General features: G+C 27.3%; 3 protein-coding genes across 6 annotated transcripts; 1 reads left to right on the top strand and 2 right to left on the bottom strand.

Annotated features, from left to right (window-relative positions):
• Positions 1–29: 29 nt before the first annotated feature.
• Wdy (WD repeat-containing protein WDY) lies at positions 30–5,492 on the top strand. Of its 3 annotated transcripts, XM_076323600.1 has the most exons (12): positions 30–140; positions 224–317; positions 460–564; positions 632–823; positions 1,036–1,147; positions 1,219–1,355; positions 1,431–1,625; positions 1,718–1,925; positions 2,002–2,207; positions 2,344–2,713; positions 2,780–2,858; positions 3,073–3,188. In XM_076323600.1, the coding sequence occupies exons 1-10, from the start codon at positions 112–114 to the stop codon at positions 2,605–2,607; spliced, it is 1,542 nt and encodes a 513-aa protein (XP_076179715.1). In that variant the 5' UTR covers positions 30–111; the 3' UTR covers positions 2,608–2,713; positions 2,780–2,858; positions 3,073–3,188. The 3 variants fall into 3 exon arrangements, with proteins under 3 accessions (XP_076179715.1, XP_076179716.1, XP_076179717.1); XM_076323601.1 differs by lacking the exon at positions 460–564; XM_076323602.1 differs by lacking the exons at positions 30–140; positions 224–317; positions 460–564; ... (4 more) ...; positions 1,718–1,925; positions 2,002–2,207 and adding exons at positions 3,318–3,404; positions 3,494–3,756; positions 4,032–4,272; ... (1 more) ...; positions 5,016–5,107; positions 5,268–5,492 and having other exon boundaries at positions 2,612–2,858; positions 2,930–3,187.
• Incenp (Inner centromere protein) lies at positions 4,481–10,388 on the bottom strand. Its single transcript, XM_076323597.1, has 10 exons — positions 10,246–10,388; positions 9,315–9,782; positions 7,861–8,997; positions 7,588–7,749; positions 7,314–7,504; positions 7,050–7,233; positions 6,735–6,932; positions 6,518–6,638; positions 5,791–5,987; positions 4,481–5,084 (listed from the first exon to the last, which is right to left on the bottom strand). Exons 2-9 carry the CDS (start codon positions 9,771–9,773, stop codon positions 5,794–5,796), a joined length of 2,646 nt encoding a protein of 881 aa, XP_076179712.1. The 5' UTR covers positions 9,774–9,782; positions 10,246–10,388; the 3' UTR covers positions 4,481–5,084; positions 5,791–5,793.
• A 1,860-nt stretch (positions 10,389–12,248) lies between these two features.
• LOC143152943 (cGMP-dependent 3',5'-cyclic phosphodiesterase) lies at positions 12,249–17,659 on the bottom strand. Of its 2 annotated transcripts, XM_076323598.1 has the most exons (12): positions 17,293–17,659; positions 16,836–16,952; positions 15,879–16,120; positions 15,658–15,767; positions 15,438–15,577; positions 15,183–15,369; positions 14,884–15,065; positions 14,623–14,807; positions 14,275–14,539; positions 13,910–14,197; positions 13,641–13,786; positions 12,249–13,458 (listed from the first exon to the last, which is right to left on the bottom strand). In XM_076323598.1, the coding sequence occupies exons 1-12, from the start codon at positions 17,398–17,400 to the stop codon at positions 13,203–13,205; spliced, it is 2,226 nt and encodes a 741-aa protein (XP_076179713.1). In that variant the 5' UTR covers positions 17,401–17,659; the 3' UTR covers positions 12,249–13,202. The 2 variants fall into 2 exon arrangements, with proteins under 2 accessions (XP_076179713.1, XP_076179714.1); XM_076323599.1 differs by lacking the exon at positions 12,249–13,458 and having other exon boundaries at positions 13,641–13,755.
• Between the last annotated feature and the right edge of the window lie 1,781 nt (positions 17,660–19,440).

The raw sequence follows: 19,440 nt of genomic DNA, 5'->3' as shown, positions 1-19,440 counted from the left end.
AAGAAAACTTATAATATACTATTTACATAGTTTTACAGTGCACTTATTTGATTTATTTTTTATGCTATTTTTGTATAAATCATATATATCTTATAAGTAATATTTCAAACAATGGAAAATCTTGATATTAATGACATTAGGTTTGTATATTTATTAAAACTTATTACATTTTGTATTGTAAACATATATATTTATGTATGTATGTATGTTTATATTTTTGTAGTATTCAACAAGCTTTTGATGAATTCTTTAAAAGAAAGAGTATAGAGGAACAATGTACAGAAGAATCCTTGATACGTCTGCACGAAGCCTTTTTGGTACTATTAAAGGGATTAATTAATCTTAATTCTTCTTCAATAATTAATACAATTCAAAGAAATTTAATTTTAAATATTCTTATCTATTTCTATACCATAATAATTAATCTATTAATTCTAACTTTAAAATGTTGATTTATAGACTTCAGAAAGTGAAGAAATGAACATTTCTCAATTATACAAAGCTTTTGAAAATATATTACACATTAAATTGCCAAGTGATGAATTTGAAATATTATTTAAAAAAGTAAGAGTATAAAAAAAGTAATTACTTTATTTTATATAATTAGTATTTTCTCCTTTACTAATTACAGATGGACTTAAAGGGTAATGGAAACATTATGTGGAATGAATTTATTTCTTATTTATTAGTGGAGTTTCAAAAAAAAGATACTGCTTTACAACGGCAGATACTGAAACTTCCAATAACAGGCATCCCTCAACTTATAAAATCACATCATCGTACACCTATAAATAAAATTATCTTCTGTCCTGAAGTTTTACCTGTATGAACCCAGATATATTTAATAAACTTGTTAAAAGCTAGAATTATGATTTAAACTTTGTTTGGCAAAAATTTAAGAGCAAAGAAGTAAAAATAAAGTTTAAATCAAATTCAAGTACATCACTATTATTTTCATAATAATTATGAACATATCATGATATATACACACACACACATATATATTTATTCAGAACTGTTTTTTATTTATTTTAGGATAGAACTGTAGATTTTCAAAGAGGATGTTATTTAACAGTGACTAAAGAAGGAATAATAAATTATTGGTCTTTGGATTTAGAATATGAACGTAGTGTACAATCTGTGAACCGTTAGTATTTTAGTTCCTTAATACTACATGTATATTTTTCACTTAAATTTCTATTATTTCTATCATTGCAGCATATTTAAAAGTGCAACAAACCTTAATAACTGATATAATTGTAATGCCCGATGTCCAGATAGTGTGTACAAGTTCTACCGAATATGATTTGAGATTTTATGACACTATGGCAAAAAGATTTGATCTCCGAATAGTGGTTTGTTACATTTTCAATGAATATTGACTATTGCAATAAATAATATTCCTCATACATTAAATACTTAATACTTAGATATCAAGCTTAGAAAAAACAGTCACATGTATGAATTACTACTTCAGTAAAAATATTAAAGAAGATTCATATATTGTATTTGGAGATATGAGTGGGTCTATTAAAATTATATCTTTTTGTCCTGTGGATAGAGGGCCATTTATTCAAGAATCTCAACGTGATACTTTGTTAATTCGTTATGAATCTGTTCTTAAGGCAAGTGATTTACATTTTCATTAAATTTGAACATTATAATACTCTATATTCTATACTTCCATTATCATGTGATTTAGAATGTTGTATTATAGGGTGAATTACAAGCAATGAAAGTTACAGAATTGAAGGAAATGCATTCTCAATGGGTAAATCAGGTAGCCTATTATGAAAGTCTCAAAGCTTTTGTGTCTAGCAGTAAATGTGGCAGGTGTTCTGTTTTAATCAGCGACTTGACAGGATCAAGAATTCAATATAAATTTCATGTTAATATGGGCGTATCTTGTTTCACTGTTTGTGAGGGTACTTTTAATGAAATAGGAATCTATTTTCATTTTAATTTACACATTTTAATTGTATGGAAAATATGAATGTTTAGAAAGTCAAATATTGGTAACTGGTGGACCAGATTGCATAGTTCGAGTTTGGAACCCCTTTGTGACAAAACGAGCAAACAGTACTTTTCAAGGACATCATGCAGCTATTTGTGCTTTAATAACTCAAAATGCTGGTAGACGTGTGTATTCTCTTTCGAAAGATAGATGCATCAAAGTGTGGGATGTATTAGCTCAATCATGTATTCAGGTCTCAACAATAATTTTAATAAGAATGTATACATATTACTGAGAACATTGTCTCAATATTAACAAATATGATTTCTAAAACTATAATTGTATAAAAATAAGCAATATTAATTAAGATTTTACTTTATTATATATAGACATACAATGGTCTTCCCAACGAATTAGGCGAACATACATCAATGACCATAGTTTACAATTCATTAAATCATAAAATGACCATTGCTAGTGCAATGATTGCAGTGATCATCTGTGATCCTATAATTGACGAAGAAATGTCTGATGGTTTTACACATATAAAACCTGTCAGCTGTGTTCTATACAATCATCTGTATAAAGTGGTACTTCTTAGTATACATTATAATATTATATTCTTATATACTGTATTTTTCAATTCTTTATAAATCTAGATAGTTTCTACTGGATTAGATTCTTGTATAATAGTTTGGGATCCGTGGTTTGGAAATCGTTTATTTTTAGTAACACATGCACACAGTCAATTTTTATATGGTCAGTATCATGATATTGAAATTACTGCTGCTTGTTTCAATAAACCTGAACAATTATTAGTAACAGGTGCTCGCGATGGAACGTTAAAAATATGGAATTTTAAGACGGGTACCTGTTTGCGAAACATGGCAATTGAATATAATTGGTACATACTCATTGTATAACAATATGATGATTTTCAATATTTTAATATATTTGTTTTATTTTGCAATGTAGTGAAATAACAAGTTTAGCTTGGGTTGAAAATCGAGTTTTATGTAGTGGCTGGAATCGCCAAGTTATAGAATTTGCAACTTCTGACACAAATATATATAAAAAGAGTTGGGGAGTGAGGCATACTGATGATATTCTTTGTTCAGCCATCTGGTATCCTCAAGTCTTGGCAACAGCAACTTATAATGGAGAAATAATACTTTGGAGATTAGAAACAGGTCAACCATATCGAAAGTATAGAGTAAATGAACCAATGTCTAGGTAAGTACATTATAAAACACATTATAATAGGATTTGAGTTAAAAAAATAATGCCTAACATATTATATAGTCCACACTTTCTTTAATAATATTATACACAGAACTATTTTAATGTAATTAATATTGTGTAGATTTAGCTTAAGATATGAGGATGAGAAAATTATTCAATCTAGTAAATTGAAAGAAGTTGCAGTAGAACAATTAACTTTTAGAAACAGGTAACAATATCATTTATACATTTATAATAGTGAAGTCTATTAAAAAGAGTTTATGAATTATAGATACATATGTAATTTTTTATATCTAGAATAGATTCCATAGCTTCTAAACACCAGGAATCAGCATTAAACATTATACGAATTGTCGCTGTTCGCGCTATGATATTTTTAAGTGCACGGCCAATTAAGCCCAATATTGGAACCTTATTGGTTTCCCTTGATTCAGGTTTAATACAAGTTTGGAGTCATCATGCTGGTGGTGGATTTTTACAAGCTTTTTCAGTTATTCATGCTGTAGGTGATTGTGCATTATCATTAACAACTGACCCTGAAAATAATTTTCTTGTAACAGGTAAAAGAAAGGACAATTTCCTTTTCACAATGAAATTTATTAATTATAAAGTTACTAAAATTACCTATATTTAATGTTAATTTGTCGTAATCGCAGAAAAATTTACTACGCAGTCATACTTACTTTAAAGTATATGTCAACAGATTTTTTATAAAGATTATAATTTATCAAATCTAAAATCGTCGTTATTGTATTCAAGTGACAAAAATAATGATTTTTTAGAATATGTTTGTCCGCATTAAAACTAAAGAATAATCTTATTTAAAATGGTCTAGGACATAATAAAGGATATATAAAAGTTTGGTATCTTGCAAATTATTTGATGCCCAACCCTCCTGAGGTATGCTTGCCCCTTTTACGATTAGAATTTCCATTTTTATGGAAAGATAAAATTAATGGCAGAGCTAAAAGAGCAATACAAGATCAGCCTTTACCACTTTTACTTTCTTCTGTACGTGGACACATGAAAGCTATTACATCTGTCCAAATAATTTCTGATGCACGTATTGTTGTTAGGTAATATATCAATGTACCTAATTTTAATTTTAATTTTCATTTATATCTATACTATATCATAACGAATGTTGTAAAAATATATTTTTCATTTTTTGTTCATACTTTTATAATAGATTCTTCCCCAGAAAATTATTTATTCTAACGAATTTTACTAATATATATTAATATATAATATATTAAAAGTAATTTATTGTTTTCAAGTGGCAGCACAGATCATACAGTACGTTTATGGACATTGGGGGGACGTTATATATCAACCTTTGGAACATTCAAAACATGGTCACCAATTTTACCTACAATTCCAGCATACAAGTATTTCCATGATTATAGACTTCCGCCAGATGTAAAAAAATTTGCAAGTTTTACTACCATGAAGGTAATTGAATTGTTTTAAATAAGTGAATTTTAAAACTCAAAAATTCTACAAATTGTTTATTATATCACGCTAATATGCAACAAAAGGTTCTCAAAGGAGGTGTCAAAAAAACAATATCCGAAACTGAAAACGATGTATTAAATTTTACGAAAACTATTCCTGAACGTGACCACCTCACTATAGACAGAAAAAGACTTACTACCGTAGTTTTGGACAGATCACTATTCATGCTTTTCGTGAATCATCCAGTGTTGGATAGCTCTTTACCACACGTAAATATGCTTGTATTTAATACTGTTTTGCTCATCATAGGACAAATTGATCAAAAGTAAATGTAGAATGTACTTTAATTAAAACAATATTATAGATACCTATATACACGCACTTAAAATTAAGACCTTTGGAAATTGTTAAAACACCAAAATTACCGTCGCTTCTGCAAAAACAAAAAGAATTGACGTAAGTCGTTTAAATTTATATTTGTCAAATCAATATAAATATCTTATATGCATCTATATATTTTTACATTCAAATTATCGTCAATAATTTGCATGTAAGATTTGTATGTGAAAATTAACTGTATGCGTGCATAAAATTGTTCATAATAATTGTTTAACAGGAAACGCAGTTGAAAATATTTATAAAATCACTACATAAAAAGAAGGAAGACAGACACGAAGAATTTTTTGAAATATTTCATAAATATAAAAAATGTTTCATCGATTCTATAAAATAATAAATTCTCCACAAAGACCGACCTTATGTAAAATAATGAAGACAGATTAAATTGAATAAAATCTATTTTTCGTTCAAATATTTCGTCTCGGTATAATTACATATTAATTAATAATAATTAATCATATAACAGTTCTCTTTTTTAGTGTCTTGCATGCAATACAAAGAATACATGAATGCAAAAAACTGATAATGACTGATTGAAATGGTAAAAAATAGTACCACGTATTGACATGCAATCTTAAAAAAAGCAGTTTTACATTCTGTTAACAGTGTTAAATTGAATATTTTAACGGTGATATGATACAACATCATTCCTATATCACATACATTCCATATGGTATTATAAGCACTTTTATTGTAAGGCACAACATAAAATTAACAATATTGTATTTAATAAACTATACCTTTCATTCGGCTTCCATCATGGAATAACGCGGTGGCGTTTTCCAGATTGCACTGGATGTACGCTTCAATCTATTTCTCTCTATACCTTGGAACAACTCAGCCAAGTCTGGTGTACATTTCCTAGTATCGAAGAATCTAAAAACTGCTTTCTCAGGAATGTGTCGTTGCATTACAAGTTGGGTTTTACGAATTTGTGCTGAAATTAAAGGAAACACAATTGTTTCATCTGTTATACCTGACTTTTGTAACAAGTTCTAAAAAAATATAATTGTCAAAACTAACATAAACATTAATAAAAATTATAATAAATAATAATTTGAAATATTATTAATCTAGTCTTTACTTTTCTCTTAAACTATTTTTTGAAGCGAAATAACAATTTTACTTCAATAACAAAATAAACGTTATTTGAAATAATAATTCAATTAACATTATTTCAAAAGTGCTCCATATTAATAATCGCAATAATCATTGTTAACTACTAATATTAATGAATATACAACTTTTGTTAAAACCGTTAAAACCTTAGTTTTGATATAATAAGTAAAAAATATGTATTAATTTATATATATAATCAAATATTTATAATCGTTTATATACAGGTTGGGCTACCTAAAATTACTTCAAAAATTTTCATTCCTTTAATAATGCAAATAAAAAGACTTTAGAATCATTATACATATAAATAATTACTTACGAATATACAATATAAGCATAGGTACTTACGCTGTGCCCAATGTGGAATTATATGCTTCGGTTTAGTTTCATCATCTGATTCATCGTCATCAGGTTCACTGTCTAAAATATAATTTGTTGGACCCTGATTTTGTTTGTTTCCATATTTTGCCTAAAAATATTTAATTTATGATACTTTTATTAAATTATTTCATTAAAAAATTATGCATATATCATATATATATCTTATAAATATGCTTAAGCTTACTTGTGCTATAAGCATTTGGTTTTTAGCTCTGATTGCTTCAGCAGTAGCTTGTTGCTGAGCCCTCACTTCGGCTTCCTTTCGTTTCTCAGCCTCCTGTTCACGACGTCTTTGCTCAGCCAATATACGTTCTGCTTCTTCTTGTTCTTGTAAACGTTGTAAACGTTGTTGCTCTTCCTGTTTCCTTCTATCTTCTTTTTCCTATAATTTATTATAAACATATTACAAATAAATAGCAAAACTAATTTCCTAAACAGCTACGAAGTCAATTACAAAACTAATTTTTGTGTAATTTTATATGATTTTTAAATTGTGTACCTGAGCTCGTTGTAATTGTGCCATACGTTTTCTCTCCATTTCCTCGCGTTGTTTATCTTGCATTTGTTGAGCTAAACGCGCTTTTTCCTCCCTTTCTTTTTCGGCTTTCTGACGTTTCTCCAGTTCCTGTTTCTCTTTCGCTTCTCTTGCCAACTTATTTTTCAATTCTTTCTCTTGTCTTTTCCTTCACATAAAATATAATTTTTTGAATAATACTAATCTCGAATTAAATACGTCAAAGTTTGCTACTCGTAACTATCGTACCTTCTTTTTTCTTCTGTTTGAAGTCTCAACGCATCATCTCGTTTTTTTCGTGCGTCTTCATCATTCATTTTCCGTTTTTTCTCCTCTACTTTTTCTACCGAGTTTTGTTTACTAACTGACTTCGCAGATTGAATAAAAGAATCTATCGATGTAATAATGTTTGTACGCGTTGCAGTTAATGTCTTGGTATGCTAAAATTCAAACAATAAACATTGATATGAAAATAAATTAGACGCAAAAAATAATACAGTGATAAAAATAAGAAAATGTTTACACTTGTGATAATTTGATTGTTCAATGGAGTGTGTGTAATACGATTAACAGACATCGGTAATTGAATTTTCGTTTTCCCTAATGGAGTTGTTTTTTGTAGCTGTTTCTGGTTCACTTTTTCAATAGGAATTCTATTAACTTTTTGCACTGTTAGCATCTTATTCTAAAAAAATTGAAAATTAGAATAATGTAACTTTCTTTATAGGTGGAATTTTTAAATGATTAGTCTATAATAAGTATTGCAAGTATTATTCAGTGGAAATATTTTAATTACCTCTTTATATTCATCTGTATCCTTAACATGCTTTGCTAATGAGATTTTCTTAGCTTTTGCAAGTGATTTCCGTGCTAATTTATGAACAACTGTCTTCTCTGCTGTCTTTACGTTTTCTAAAGTTTCAGCTTGAGCAGCAGCTATAGCTCGTGTTTTTGTTCTGGTCACTCTAGTTGGTATATCAATCTGAACAGCAGGCTTTGGACTGTTCAAACCTACCTGTTCAAATGCCTCAACCCTTTTCTTTACAGATTCCTTAGCATAAGGACTGAATAAGGCATTTGGTTTATAAGTATTCCTTATTTCCTGGAGAGTTGTGCCTGAATTCACTTCTTTCAGAGCTGGTTTTGCAGGTGTACTAAGAATCTCATCTTCACTTGATACAGATATTACTATACGCTTGTTTCGTCTTTTATTTTCTTGCTTAATATTTGGCCTGGATTTTTTTATTTCAGGTGATGATTCATCTTCTGTAATTAATTCATCAAATTCTTTGTTTGCCATGGCTTCTTTTAATTGTTGCATCCTGTCTTTCAGAGCTACTGAAGAAGGTGTTAGAGGTTCAGACGTTTTAGGCGATTTAGATTCAAGTATTGATTGACTTATTTTCTGTCGATTGTTTGGTGCTATACTGTTGCCACTGTTTTTATTAATAGTTACAGTTTCATTTAGTTTACCCAATGATAAAGGTTCTAAAACTACTGTTACATTCATTATTTTGTTCATAGTAATTGTAGAATTCAATTTCATTGTAGAGTTCATAATAGGCATAGGTTTTTCAATCGCATCCTCGTACATTGAAGGATCTTCTAAAACGTTTACTTTAGGCGCAATAACTGTGTCATCAATGTTATTACATTCCTTAATATTAGATTCACGACTCTGTGAAAAAGTTCTCTTTCTACCGGAGTGCCACATTATTGCAGAAGAGCTTCTTAGTATTTCGGTTTTATCTTGATTTGTCATATTCTCTTTTATAGACAAATCATTCTGCAATTTTGTATTTCTTGTTTCCTTTGTGGTGCTTTCTCTAAAGGTACTTTCTTCTGTTTTACTATACTTCGTAGGACCTTCATTGATATCTTCATCCGAACTACTTTTGGTAGATTTCTTCCTCTTATTTCTGCTTCCATGTGTCTTTTGAAAATTCATAAAACTGATTAATATTCGAAATTTGTTATTGTTTTATGACAATAAAAATATAAAAAATGTATTAATAATATATTGTAATAGTATATAAAAAATTATATAATGATTAATAAATACATATATATATATATATATATATATATATATATATATATATATATATATATATATTCTAATTATGCATTATCAATTATTATATGTATAATTATTATTATATATTATGATGATATATTATCATCAAATATTAACATCGAATTTTTAGCATCATATAATTAAAATATGGTATAAACTTTTGTGACATTTACCTCATTAGAGTTTGATGGTCTTCGTAGTTTTGATATTAGTGAAAGTGATTGTTGTTTTTTAATATTATTTGCTGCTTTCTTTGAAGCTTCTCTCTTTATTCTACCAGTTGGAACTTCTGCCGTGGACTCATTTTTCTTTTCCTCTGCATTATCCTTAATTTCTTTACTTTCCTGTGAAATACTCCTTGTGACAATGCCTGATATTGTGCAATCAATAACATCATTTTCTGGAATTGTTTCAATACGTTGCACTCCTTTTTTCTTTAGTACTTTTGGTGTTTTTGCAATTAAGGGCCCAGAGGATGATTGCGGTATTTGAGCAAGTAATGCATGTAAATAATCTATCGTATCTTCTAGATTGTCATTAATTATTTTCTTAACTTCTGTATAACGATTGTAGATATTTAAAATATCTTTAGAGATTATTGTCTTAATTTTGTCTTTTGATCTATTACCCATATTTAAAATCTAAAAAAGATTTATAATTTTAATATTAAAGTAGATGTGTTTACTTAATGAATTACAATACAACAATAATACAAGTTGTAATGGAAACAATATTTCTTTCGAATTAATAAGAAAATAGAAATTAAATTTATGACATTCTGTTTATTACTATAAGAATAAGTATACTACTTTCTGTAAATAAAGGAATTTTTCATGAAACAATAACGATAAAGCAAAAAAACAATTATTACACATATTTATTAATTATAACTGAGATTACCATAACAAATACGATTTAATAGCCTATGTACTTTTGATCAAGTATGTTTATCATTGTTTGCATAAACTTATGATTATATTTGTAATTAAATTCATGTCAAATTAATTATTAAATATGTATATTTCTAAGAAAATTAAAGAATTCTTACTGGAATAAGAATGAAGAATGAATTAACCAAATCAAGGATTATTTGTCGAAGCTTACCTTTTGTATTTGCAAAGCAAGTAGTCAATTGTCAAGTCAAAGTTATACGAGAATACATGAACTACACGATTAGTATGTACCAATGACACACTGCACAAAGGAAAGAAAAACTTTAACGACAATCTCCATCTCGTGCCACAGGCGGGACGATGCAAGTCTGATCAGTGTATAACGACTTTTCGGTTAAATTTGAATTACCTCTTGGGGCGCCATCTATTTTCGCGGGCGCGCCACTTTCTTCTATATATATATATATATATAGAAAGAAAGATTTTTCAAATTATTTTCTGTTATTTATTAATTATTTGAACAAATATTTTACTAATTAAAAGTTTGCAATATCCCTCAACACGTTTAAGAGGGTTATAGATCTAAAACAATGTATAATAGCTCTAAAAATTTTTGTTATTGAAAGAGCTGGACAACACACGACATTGAAATAAAAGTATTTAAAAATTATTGTAAATAATTTTAAACACTTGAGTAATGCATATAAAAATAGAGTTTTGAATATGACTCGAAAAAATTTACAAAATAAAATAGTTTTATTTGAATAGTTGACGAATGAAATAAAATAATTTTATTTTGTTGTACAAAATATGAAGTAAAGTATTGTATTTTAAACATTATAATAGAGTATGAACCAACTTAGCTAAAGGAACTTAACTAAAATATTGAAATATAACAAATGACAAAAATTTCATTGGACAGCATCGTTCTAATCAGGATATATTTAATAATGAAATATGTTTTGATACTATCGCTTTGTGTTTAAAATTGATACTTTCGTATCAACCCTTTCAAGGAGTGTGTTTAAACTATTTGAGTTTTATTGAGACATGCAAAATTCCTACTTGCTTAATTGTATTTAAAAGAAGTGATCATAGTACACAATAATTGGTCTCAATGTCTAGTATGTTTTTCAGGTTAGAATCTGACGAATTTTCCATTTAACAATTTTCAGTCGATTGTTTTAATTGAATTTGATTTGAAATATTTCAGATTTAAAGAAAAGAAATAAATAAATGTAACAAATATGAACAATGATTATAATATTAATTATATGAAAAAAATAATTTAACATGTTAAAAATTAATTACTATCATATAAAGAATTCATACAAATTAGGGGGTTCATTTTCAAAAATTAAGAATTGTGCAAATATACCATGTGAAAAGTAATTAAAAACATTAGAATAATTATATACATCATTTAGTTAGAATGTAATAAGTTTTATTAATGTTCAATGGCTTAGAACTTATATATTTATTAATTTATTTAGTTTTATTTATAGGTACATATCTTAATCATAGATAAGTTTTAATAACTATGCAATTGTAATTAATACGATAAAGATACTATAAGGTATTGTATTTTATGAAATGAATAACTTATAATTTTTATTAAACTACTAATTTTAAACTGCATTTAGAATTTTTCGTAGATATTAATACAATGTATTTCAAATCTTACAATAAAGATTATATAATGCACATAGATAATAATTAACAGCATACCAAATACTTGAGCATTTTTTATATATATGTTATAAATAAATTTTATTTAATAGCAGTGAAATTCAACAAACTTATTTGAAGTGTTTTTAGCATTCATAGCATATTGAATTACACTATTTTACATCTTACATTCTTTATGTAGGAAGATTTTGATCAAAATTTGGTTGTACAAATTAATATATTTCTTTCAATTGCACTTACATTTGTACAATTCATCTTTCAAAAAAAAAAAGGAGACTTATTGTAATTTCAATTACAATCAGTCATACATATTAATTATATTACATATTTGAAATTTCAAACAGTTTCATTAACAAGTCTTAATTAAGGCTTCTAATTTAAAATATCACCAAGAATCAGTACAATTTTCAATTGGAAAGTATCGATTGTTTCAACATAATAAACATTTACATTTCAGATGAAAAAACTACAAAATTTTGTGAAATCTGAGGTATAAAGCATGACATTAGTAAAAGTAATAAAAAATACATAATATCTCAATTAGAAGATTAATAAGTTTGTAATAAAAATATTAGCGATATTTAAACAAAATTGTTTTATAAAAGTTATATAATGTTTAAACTTGTTTGGAATTGTTCAGATTCCCCTCAAGTACAATTTTATTGCACATTATGAATCGTATGAATTGTCTATATCTCCATAAAGTACGTACATAAGGAACATTAGGAACTGTTTTACTTTTTTCAATGCTACTTAATGTACTTTAAGAAATAATTAAATAGTATGATATAAAATAATATTAGATAAATATTTAGGCAGTACATGTTTGAAGTATATACCTATCCTTTGAGAAAAGACAATACTTATAATTCATAATATACATGTACATGTACACGTGTGATATTGACCCTCTATTAACCAATGCTTCTAGCAACCAAACAAATGTCTTTCTTTTGAGATGAAACATTCTCTTGGCCTTTACAAATGTGAATCAAAACAGACACAAGCTTGATTAATGGAGGGCTAAACAAAATCAATATTAAAAAGTATTTGAATATATGTTAATTATATAATAAATAAATAATTTTTAGAACGCCAGCGTTCTTTTAATAAACAAATTTCTTTTAATTTACATATATTTGGTAATTAATAAGCTCTTCTATTGCTTTTGCATTTAACATTGTAACTGCTGGGCAAAAATTGTATGTATCACGCAAATGCTTATTTCATGATAGAAATATTAAGTTTCTATGTTTAATCTGTAACTGGTACGGTGGGATCTAACAGACCTTAACAAATTTTGTTATTGTCAAAAATTCAATTTATTCAGTTTCTTAGTAAATTAATGGGAGTAATTCACAACATCAGACTTTTTTTTAAAAATGCCTAACAATATTTAAACAATTATATGAGGTCCTACAGATTCCACCATACCATATATATGACAAAATAACGACCACATCAGTAAAGGGTTAAATTTCATTCATTGTAAACATTAGTTTTTGTTTCCTGTAACTCTAACTTGACTGTAGAGGTTCTTGAAAAATCGTTATTGCTCTGAGTATAGACTTGTAGTACTTCTTCTTCAAAAGTAGGATCCAGTAAAATGTCAATACCTTTCATTCCTGCTTTTGTATAATTTTGAAATATAATTTTAGACACTTCCCATAAACCTCGATTCTCTTTCAGCACTTGAACCAATGGTTGTACCATTGGAAATAATGTAGAAAGATTACTAGAGGAAAAAATATGGAAAACAAATTTTTAACCTTTTTTTGAATGAAAAAAGTACTTATTTGTAGATATATTGGTTTTATTTTTAATTAAGAAGATTTATATTGATTCTATATGCATAAATATACATTTAACAAAAAACTCTAAACTTAATTACGATCAATTTTGAGGTATAATACTTACATGAAAAGCGGAAGAACTATATTTGTAATAAACTGAACTTGAAGATCTGGTATAGATGCCCGTTCTCTGTCCATCATTTCAATAGGAGAACTACCCATACTTTTTTCTAAGTCCCCTTGTGAGAAGAATTCATCATAAATTTGTTCCTAATATAAGATACAATAAACATGCAATATATAAAATTTCCAAATTTAACATTTCTATTAGAGTGTTATTAACTTAAAATTTATGCACAATATGAATTTTTTGAAATTTAAGATTGTACTCACTGCAGTCTTCTTCGAAACTTTCCAATGTTTTGTTTGATCACTAAGGTCACAACATGTCATGAGCATATCAAATAACAATTTTCGTTGTTTGGGATCATTTTTGTCATACTTGTTTCTAATCATCTCTTCTTGTTTTTCTACAGTACGAAAATGGGAAGCTAAATCAGTTGCAAGTATATTATTTCTTAACAAATCTAATGCTTCACTGTATTCCTTGCTATTAAAATTTTCAAATATATTGCAATCTTCTGTATTTAAAATACACATGGTCTGTGCCAAATGATGTCTCTGTTGGTTTACAACAAAATGAATTATAGTAAAGTGGACTCGTTACAACATTTTCAACTTTAAAAATATTAGTTTACCTCCATCACAGAACCCTCTGAACTGTAAAGGCTTGCCAATACTGTACTACATTTAGTTTGAAATGAATTATTGGTTCCTCTGTGATCTATATCATGACACAAACAGGACACTAAAAAAACTAATGCTTGCAAATGTGTCATATAATTCTCGGTAACGAGTTGTAAATTTCTCATCAATAAATACGCGAAATGTGCTACAGAGAATGCATGTACCCAATTATGATAAGGTGCATCTCTATATCCCTTCTTAACATATAATATAAACCTATAAAATTTCTCACGAGTTAATTCTGTAATTAAAAACAAAATTGAAAGCAATTTAAAACACAAATTGTGATTCTTTATTACCTAGCTAGAGTTGATAATTTCATTTTCCAATGTTTAATAAAACCTAAATCATTAAACATTTTAATTGTATAACAGGGTATATGCTTGTAAGGTACACTTCTTGGAGTAAACTGAAATTTATTAAAATCTTTTATATTGTGTTCATCTTTGCAATTCAATAATGCTTGAACAACATCTTCTTCTACCTATAAGTATAATAATTTCCTTAGAATAGTATATCACGGATAATATAAAATTCATTGTAATTTAATAAAGCTCAACCTTCATATGATACATCATTACTTCATTGCTGAGTTTATTTCTTGCTTGAGCATCTTGCATCTTTTTATAAACAATACTATGCATTATAGAAATGCCACAGTAAATACTAAATGCTGTTGCAATTTCTTCATCAAAAACATCAAAATATAGTCCATCCTTTTTATTACAGAGTTGTGCAACTCCTACAGTGCAAAATATTAATTATATAATTGTTTCTACCCTATTTCTAACAATATAATTTAAACATACAAAATATCTTAATTTTATGTTTAGTAGTAAATGATTCAATTTTTACTTACCAACTATTCCATTTTCATCTCTAATCGGAAAACATAAAATATTTCTAGTTCTAAAGCCTGTAACTTCGTCTATCCGACGATAAAAGAGAGGATGTTCATATGCATTTCTAATATTAATCAACGTACCAGTGGTTGCAACGTGACCTGCTATACCTTGTCCTATTGGTATTCTCATTTCTTTTACAGACTAGAAACAATTAAGTCTTTAACAATATTTACGAAATGTAAGGTTTTACCTTTGAAAGTTAAACTCACTTCTTTCATGGCAATACCATCAAACACTTTAGCAACTAGATCTTGTTGATCAGGATCCAAAAGAAATAATGAACATCTCTCAGCATTTGTTAGATTTCTGACTTCTGCCATTATTTCTCGTAAAAGATCAGAAAAATCTCCTATTTATCGATATTTAAATATAATAAATACATGAATTTCTAAGCATTATAGTAATTGTTCTACTTGCAAAAAACATTACCTAAATGCGTAAAAAGTTTTCTAGAGACAGCCAATAAATTTTGACACTGATGTTTCAGTCGAGTTTCCTCATAGCACATAAATGAATTTATAAGAAATCCTAGGCAAAATCTATATTGAAGAAAAAATTCTTAATTACATTTAAGGAAATCGTAAATTGTTCAATGAATTTATAAATTTGTCATATTTTTTCAAGATTCAATCAAGCAAAAAATAAAATACCTAAAACATTCTTGAACTATTTCTATACAATGTGTAGTACTATTTTTGTTGTTATCATCAACTAAAGAAACTACTAATGCTATGTGGTTCTGCTTAGGATGTTGTATGGGAATTGTTAAAAATGAATCCGACATAGGACATATTGGTAGAAGATGACGTAATAATTCATCATCCAGCATTCCAATATTCATGGCCACTGGTTCTTTATTTTGTACAGTCTTGTATAAAATATTATTCAACACCTGCAAAAAAAAGGTACTTAGAATGACATAAATAAATAAAAATATTGAATATCAAACCCCAACACTGATGTTACAATTTTTAATTGAGATTATATTTGAATCAGAATGAATATAATTTTTCAAATGCAATAAAATGTTTTATAATTTGTTATATACGCGTAAAAAATAATAAACATATACATCTCCTCTATATAGTTTGTATCTATGTAATTGAAGTGCCTTATTAGAAGACAAATTTTTAACTAGTTTATTCATTTAATAAAAATTGATAGAAATATTGTAAATGTACACAACAACATTGATTAGGAAAGTGTAAATAATGATAAGCATTATTATTGTACTTGATTACATTTTCCATTGGCTTATAAGAAAAGTTTTGCAGTGGTATATCAATAATACCTTTATGTATGGCTTCTTTTATGTAGGTTTCTAAGTACTCTGTTTGAGGATTAGATACTGTTAGGCAGACTTTATTTCCAATGTGGGACAATCCTTGAAACTATTATCTTCCAAGAGATAAATGTTATTACGAATGTAATAAAATGTACATAAATATCGAGTGAGAAAATTATAAAGATTTGTAATATTCATTTGAATGTTACTTGTTTGTTTCCATAGTAAGAGATATTAATATAAAATGAAATAAATAATAATTTCTATAATAGTTATAATTAACAATTTATAACAGTATACTATCATAATAATTGTTACTTACAGGAAATCTTATTTCTCTATCTAAAATTTGTTCTCCTATCACATGAATCACCATTTCCTCTGATTTTATTAAAATTGGTACAAGAAAAGATACTTTCACATTTGTTGAAGTTTGAATCTATAACATTAAAAAGTATATTTAAAATTATACATAATAATTAACTTTATAAATATTTTTTGTAGTTTTATTGTAAGTATTAAAAAAAATCATATGTAAAAACATTATAATCATATGCTTATTGTATGTGCGCGCGCGTGTGTGTATGTAAATGTATTATTACATAATACTTATTATTAAAAATAAAATAAAAAATAAATTTATCATTTGTGCTTCTTTAGAATATTTTTAAAAAGAAATAACTTCGTTGATAAGATTTAATATTAATAACTTGACTCTTTTAAAAAGTAGCGTGTATGCCGCGAAAAATTGTGTACACGCAAATGTTGACGTTACTCACGTATTTATTTAACTTTTGCTGCACCTGAGGATAGGAAAGATCGCACAGCTCTTCAAGAAGTAGAAGAATCTTTTCCGCGTGCGGTACATTTAAATTAAACGTATTCATCTTTCATTACTTTTTAATATTTTTTCATATTACAATAGTTGCGAATTGTGAACTTCGTAATATTGCGATGCATTAATTGTGTTCATCTCAAGACTCATTTTTTTGCATTATTTATTTTTTATAATACACCGCGAAACAATTGTCTTTAAACACTGTTTTGCAATAACTTTAACATATATAATAAACAATATGTATCAATCATTTTTTAAATTGCAACCCACTGTCAGAGCACGAAACAAGAATACGATGCGGAATGTTACTTTGAGCCTCTGCAGAGGTCTGCATTCTGCACGATTCCTCAATGATGAATAAACAAGTGACGTGCGCAACTCGGATTTGTACTTAGTAACCCCATACACGCGAAGGTTCGCGTAAGGTTTGCCCGCGAGTTTAGTCGACTATCTTTCTCGCGGGTTTTTTTTGAATATTATTTCAGAAATTTGTTGCGAATAATACGGTATTTTATTTTAATTATAGTAAGTTTGTGCTGGTAATGAAATAAATTATTTAATATTTCCTATTTGAAAGGCATATTTTATTTATCTTTGTTTATAGCCACATTTTAAAATATCTTTAAAATGTTTTCTTCGTTTGCTCATAGAGATGTTTTGTTGTTCGCGAATATTGAATTTTTAATGATATTGATAGTTTATACTAAATTTTTTTACCCGTATTATAATTGTATGTAATTTATATAATATTTATACACATATTGGAATTCATTGAGTATACATAATAGTATATAATTTGACTATAGAACAGGGTGTTTTTGAAATAAGTGGTCAAACTTTGGAAACATATTCTATTGATTATAAAACCGAGAAATGATCATATTATGAACATGGGACTGAAAATGCTTCTTTTCCAAGTTATATATAACCACTTTTTGTTTATACTTCATTAATTCTTTGCGAACGGAACGATTCAAAGTTGAGCGCTCTATGTACCCGAGTTACTGCAGCGATGTCATTACAATGTGTACTGACAACAGTACAGATTGACAATGTATCAATCCATTCGGTACTGTTTTCATTATAAACTTCTTCTGCCTTGGACACACTGTCTTCCTGACGTAAATTATTAAATTTTCTCCACATTTCATAGAATTCAGAAAAGAAGGTTTTTATATTTTCCTTGTGTCTAAAATACAAGTTAAACTTTGATTAAACGCACATATGACTGCTTGGCCCTCGTCGATTGTTTTTATCGACCGCATGCTGACTATTTTGGTTCTGTCAATTGTTTTCGTCGAACGCATATATATATGAGTTTATCGGCTACATGATAATTTATGCTCAACGATCGTCTGCAAAAATGTTATTGGAAATGATATCATATGCTCATAGACTGACGAACACGTTCAAATATTTCTGAAGTATTTCAAATTTTAATGTATAAAGTGACAGTATGATTATAAAATATTTCAAACGTGACAAGAGAAAAAGAATATAAAAGAATTGCAAAATCCTTTACACAGTTATGTAGAAAATATTTTTTTTTAACGTATTCTCATACTAAGCTTTGCATTTTTCAATTTGTTTACTTCATCCTAAATTATTTCTATTTCAGCTTTTTTAAGTCAACTATAAGTTGAATAATATATTTTTAGCAAAGTATTGCATTCAAAGAAAGGATTTCTCGATAGAGTCATTGAATATTCAACATTTCTGCAATATTCATTCTCGCATACACGCCCATATTTTAGAATATTTTGTAAATGTTATTGCAATAAATTATTCATTATATTTGCGGTTGTATAAGTTACTATTACAGTTTTCCAAATACGGTAAATAAAAATTGTACACAAGGAATATTTCTCTAATGTTGGCAACACTTTTGAATAATGTTTACGCTTGTGAACGCGTTTTTGTTCGATAAAGTTTGTAATAATTAACAGTGATATTTGCAAAAATAATGAAAAATAATGTACGCATATAATAAAGAAAACATAATTACATTAAAGAAGGATATTGTTGCAACAAATATATTAACTTGACAAAGATTATTGTAATGTTGTTTCAATATCTTGGTTATACTATG

The sequence above is a fragment of the Ptiloglossa arizonensis genome, chromosome 11 (genome assembly GCF_051014685.1).
Source record: "Ptiloglossa arizonensis isolate GNS036 chromosome 11, iyPtiAriz1_principal, whole genome shotgun sequence".
Classification (NCBI taxonomy): Eukaryota; Metazoa; Arthropoda; class Insecta; order Hymenoptera; family Colletidae; genus Ptiloglossa; species Ptiloglossa arizonensis.
This window is presented reverse-complemented; position numbering and strand designations above follow the sequence as displayed.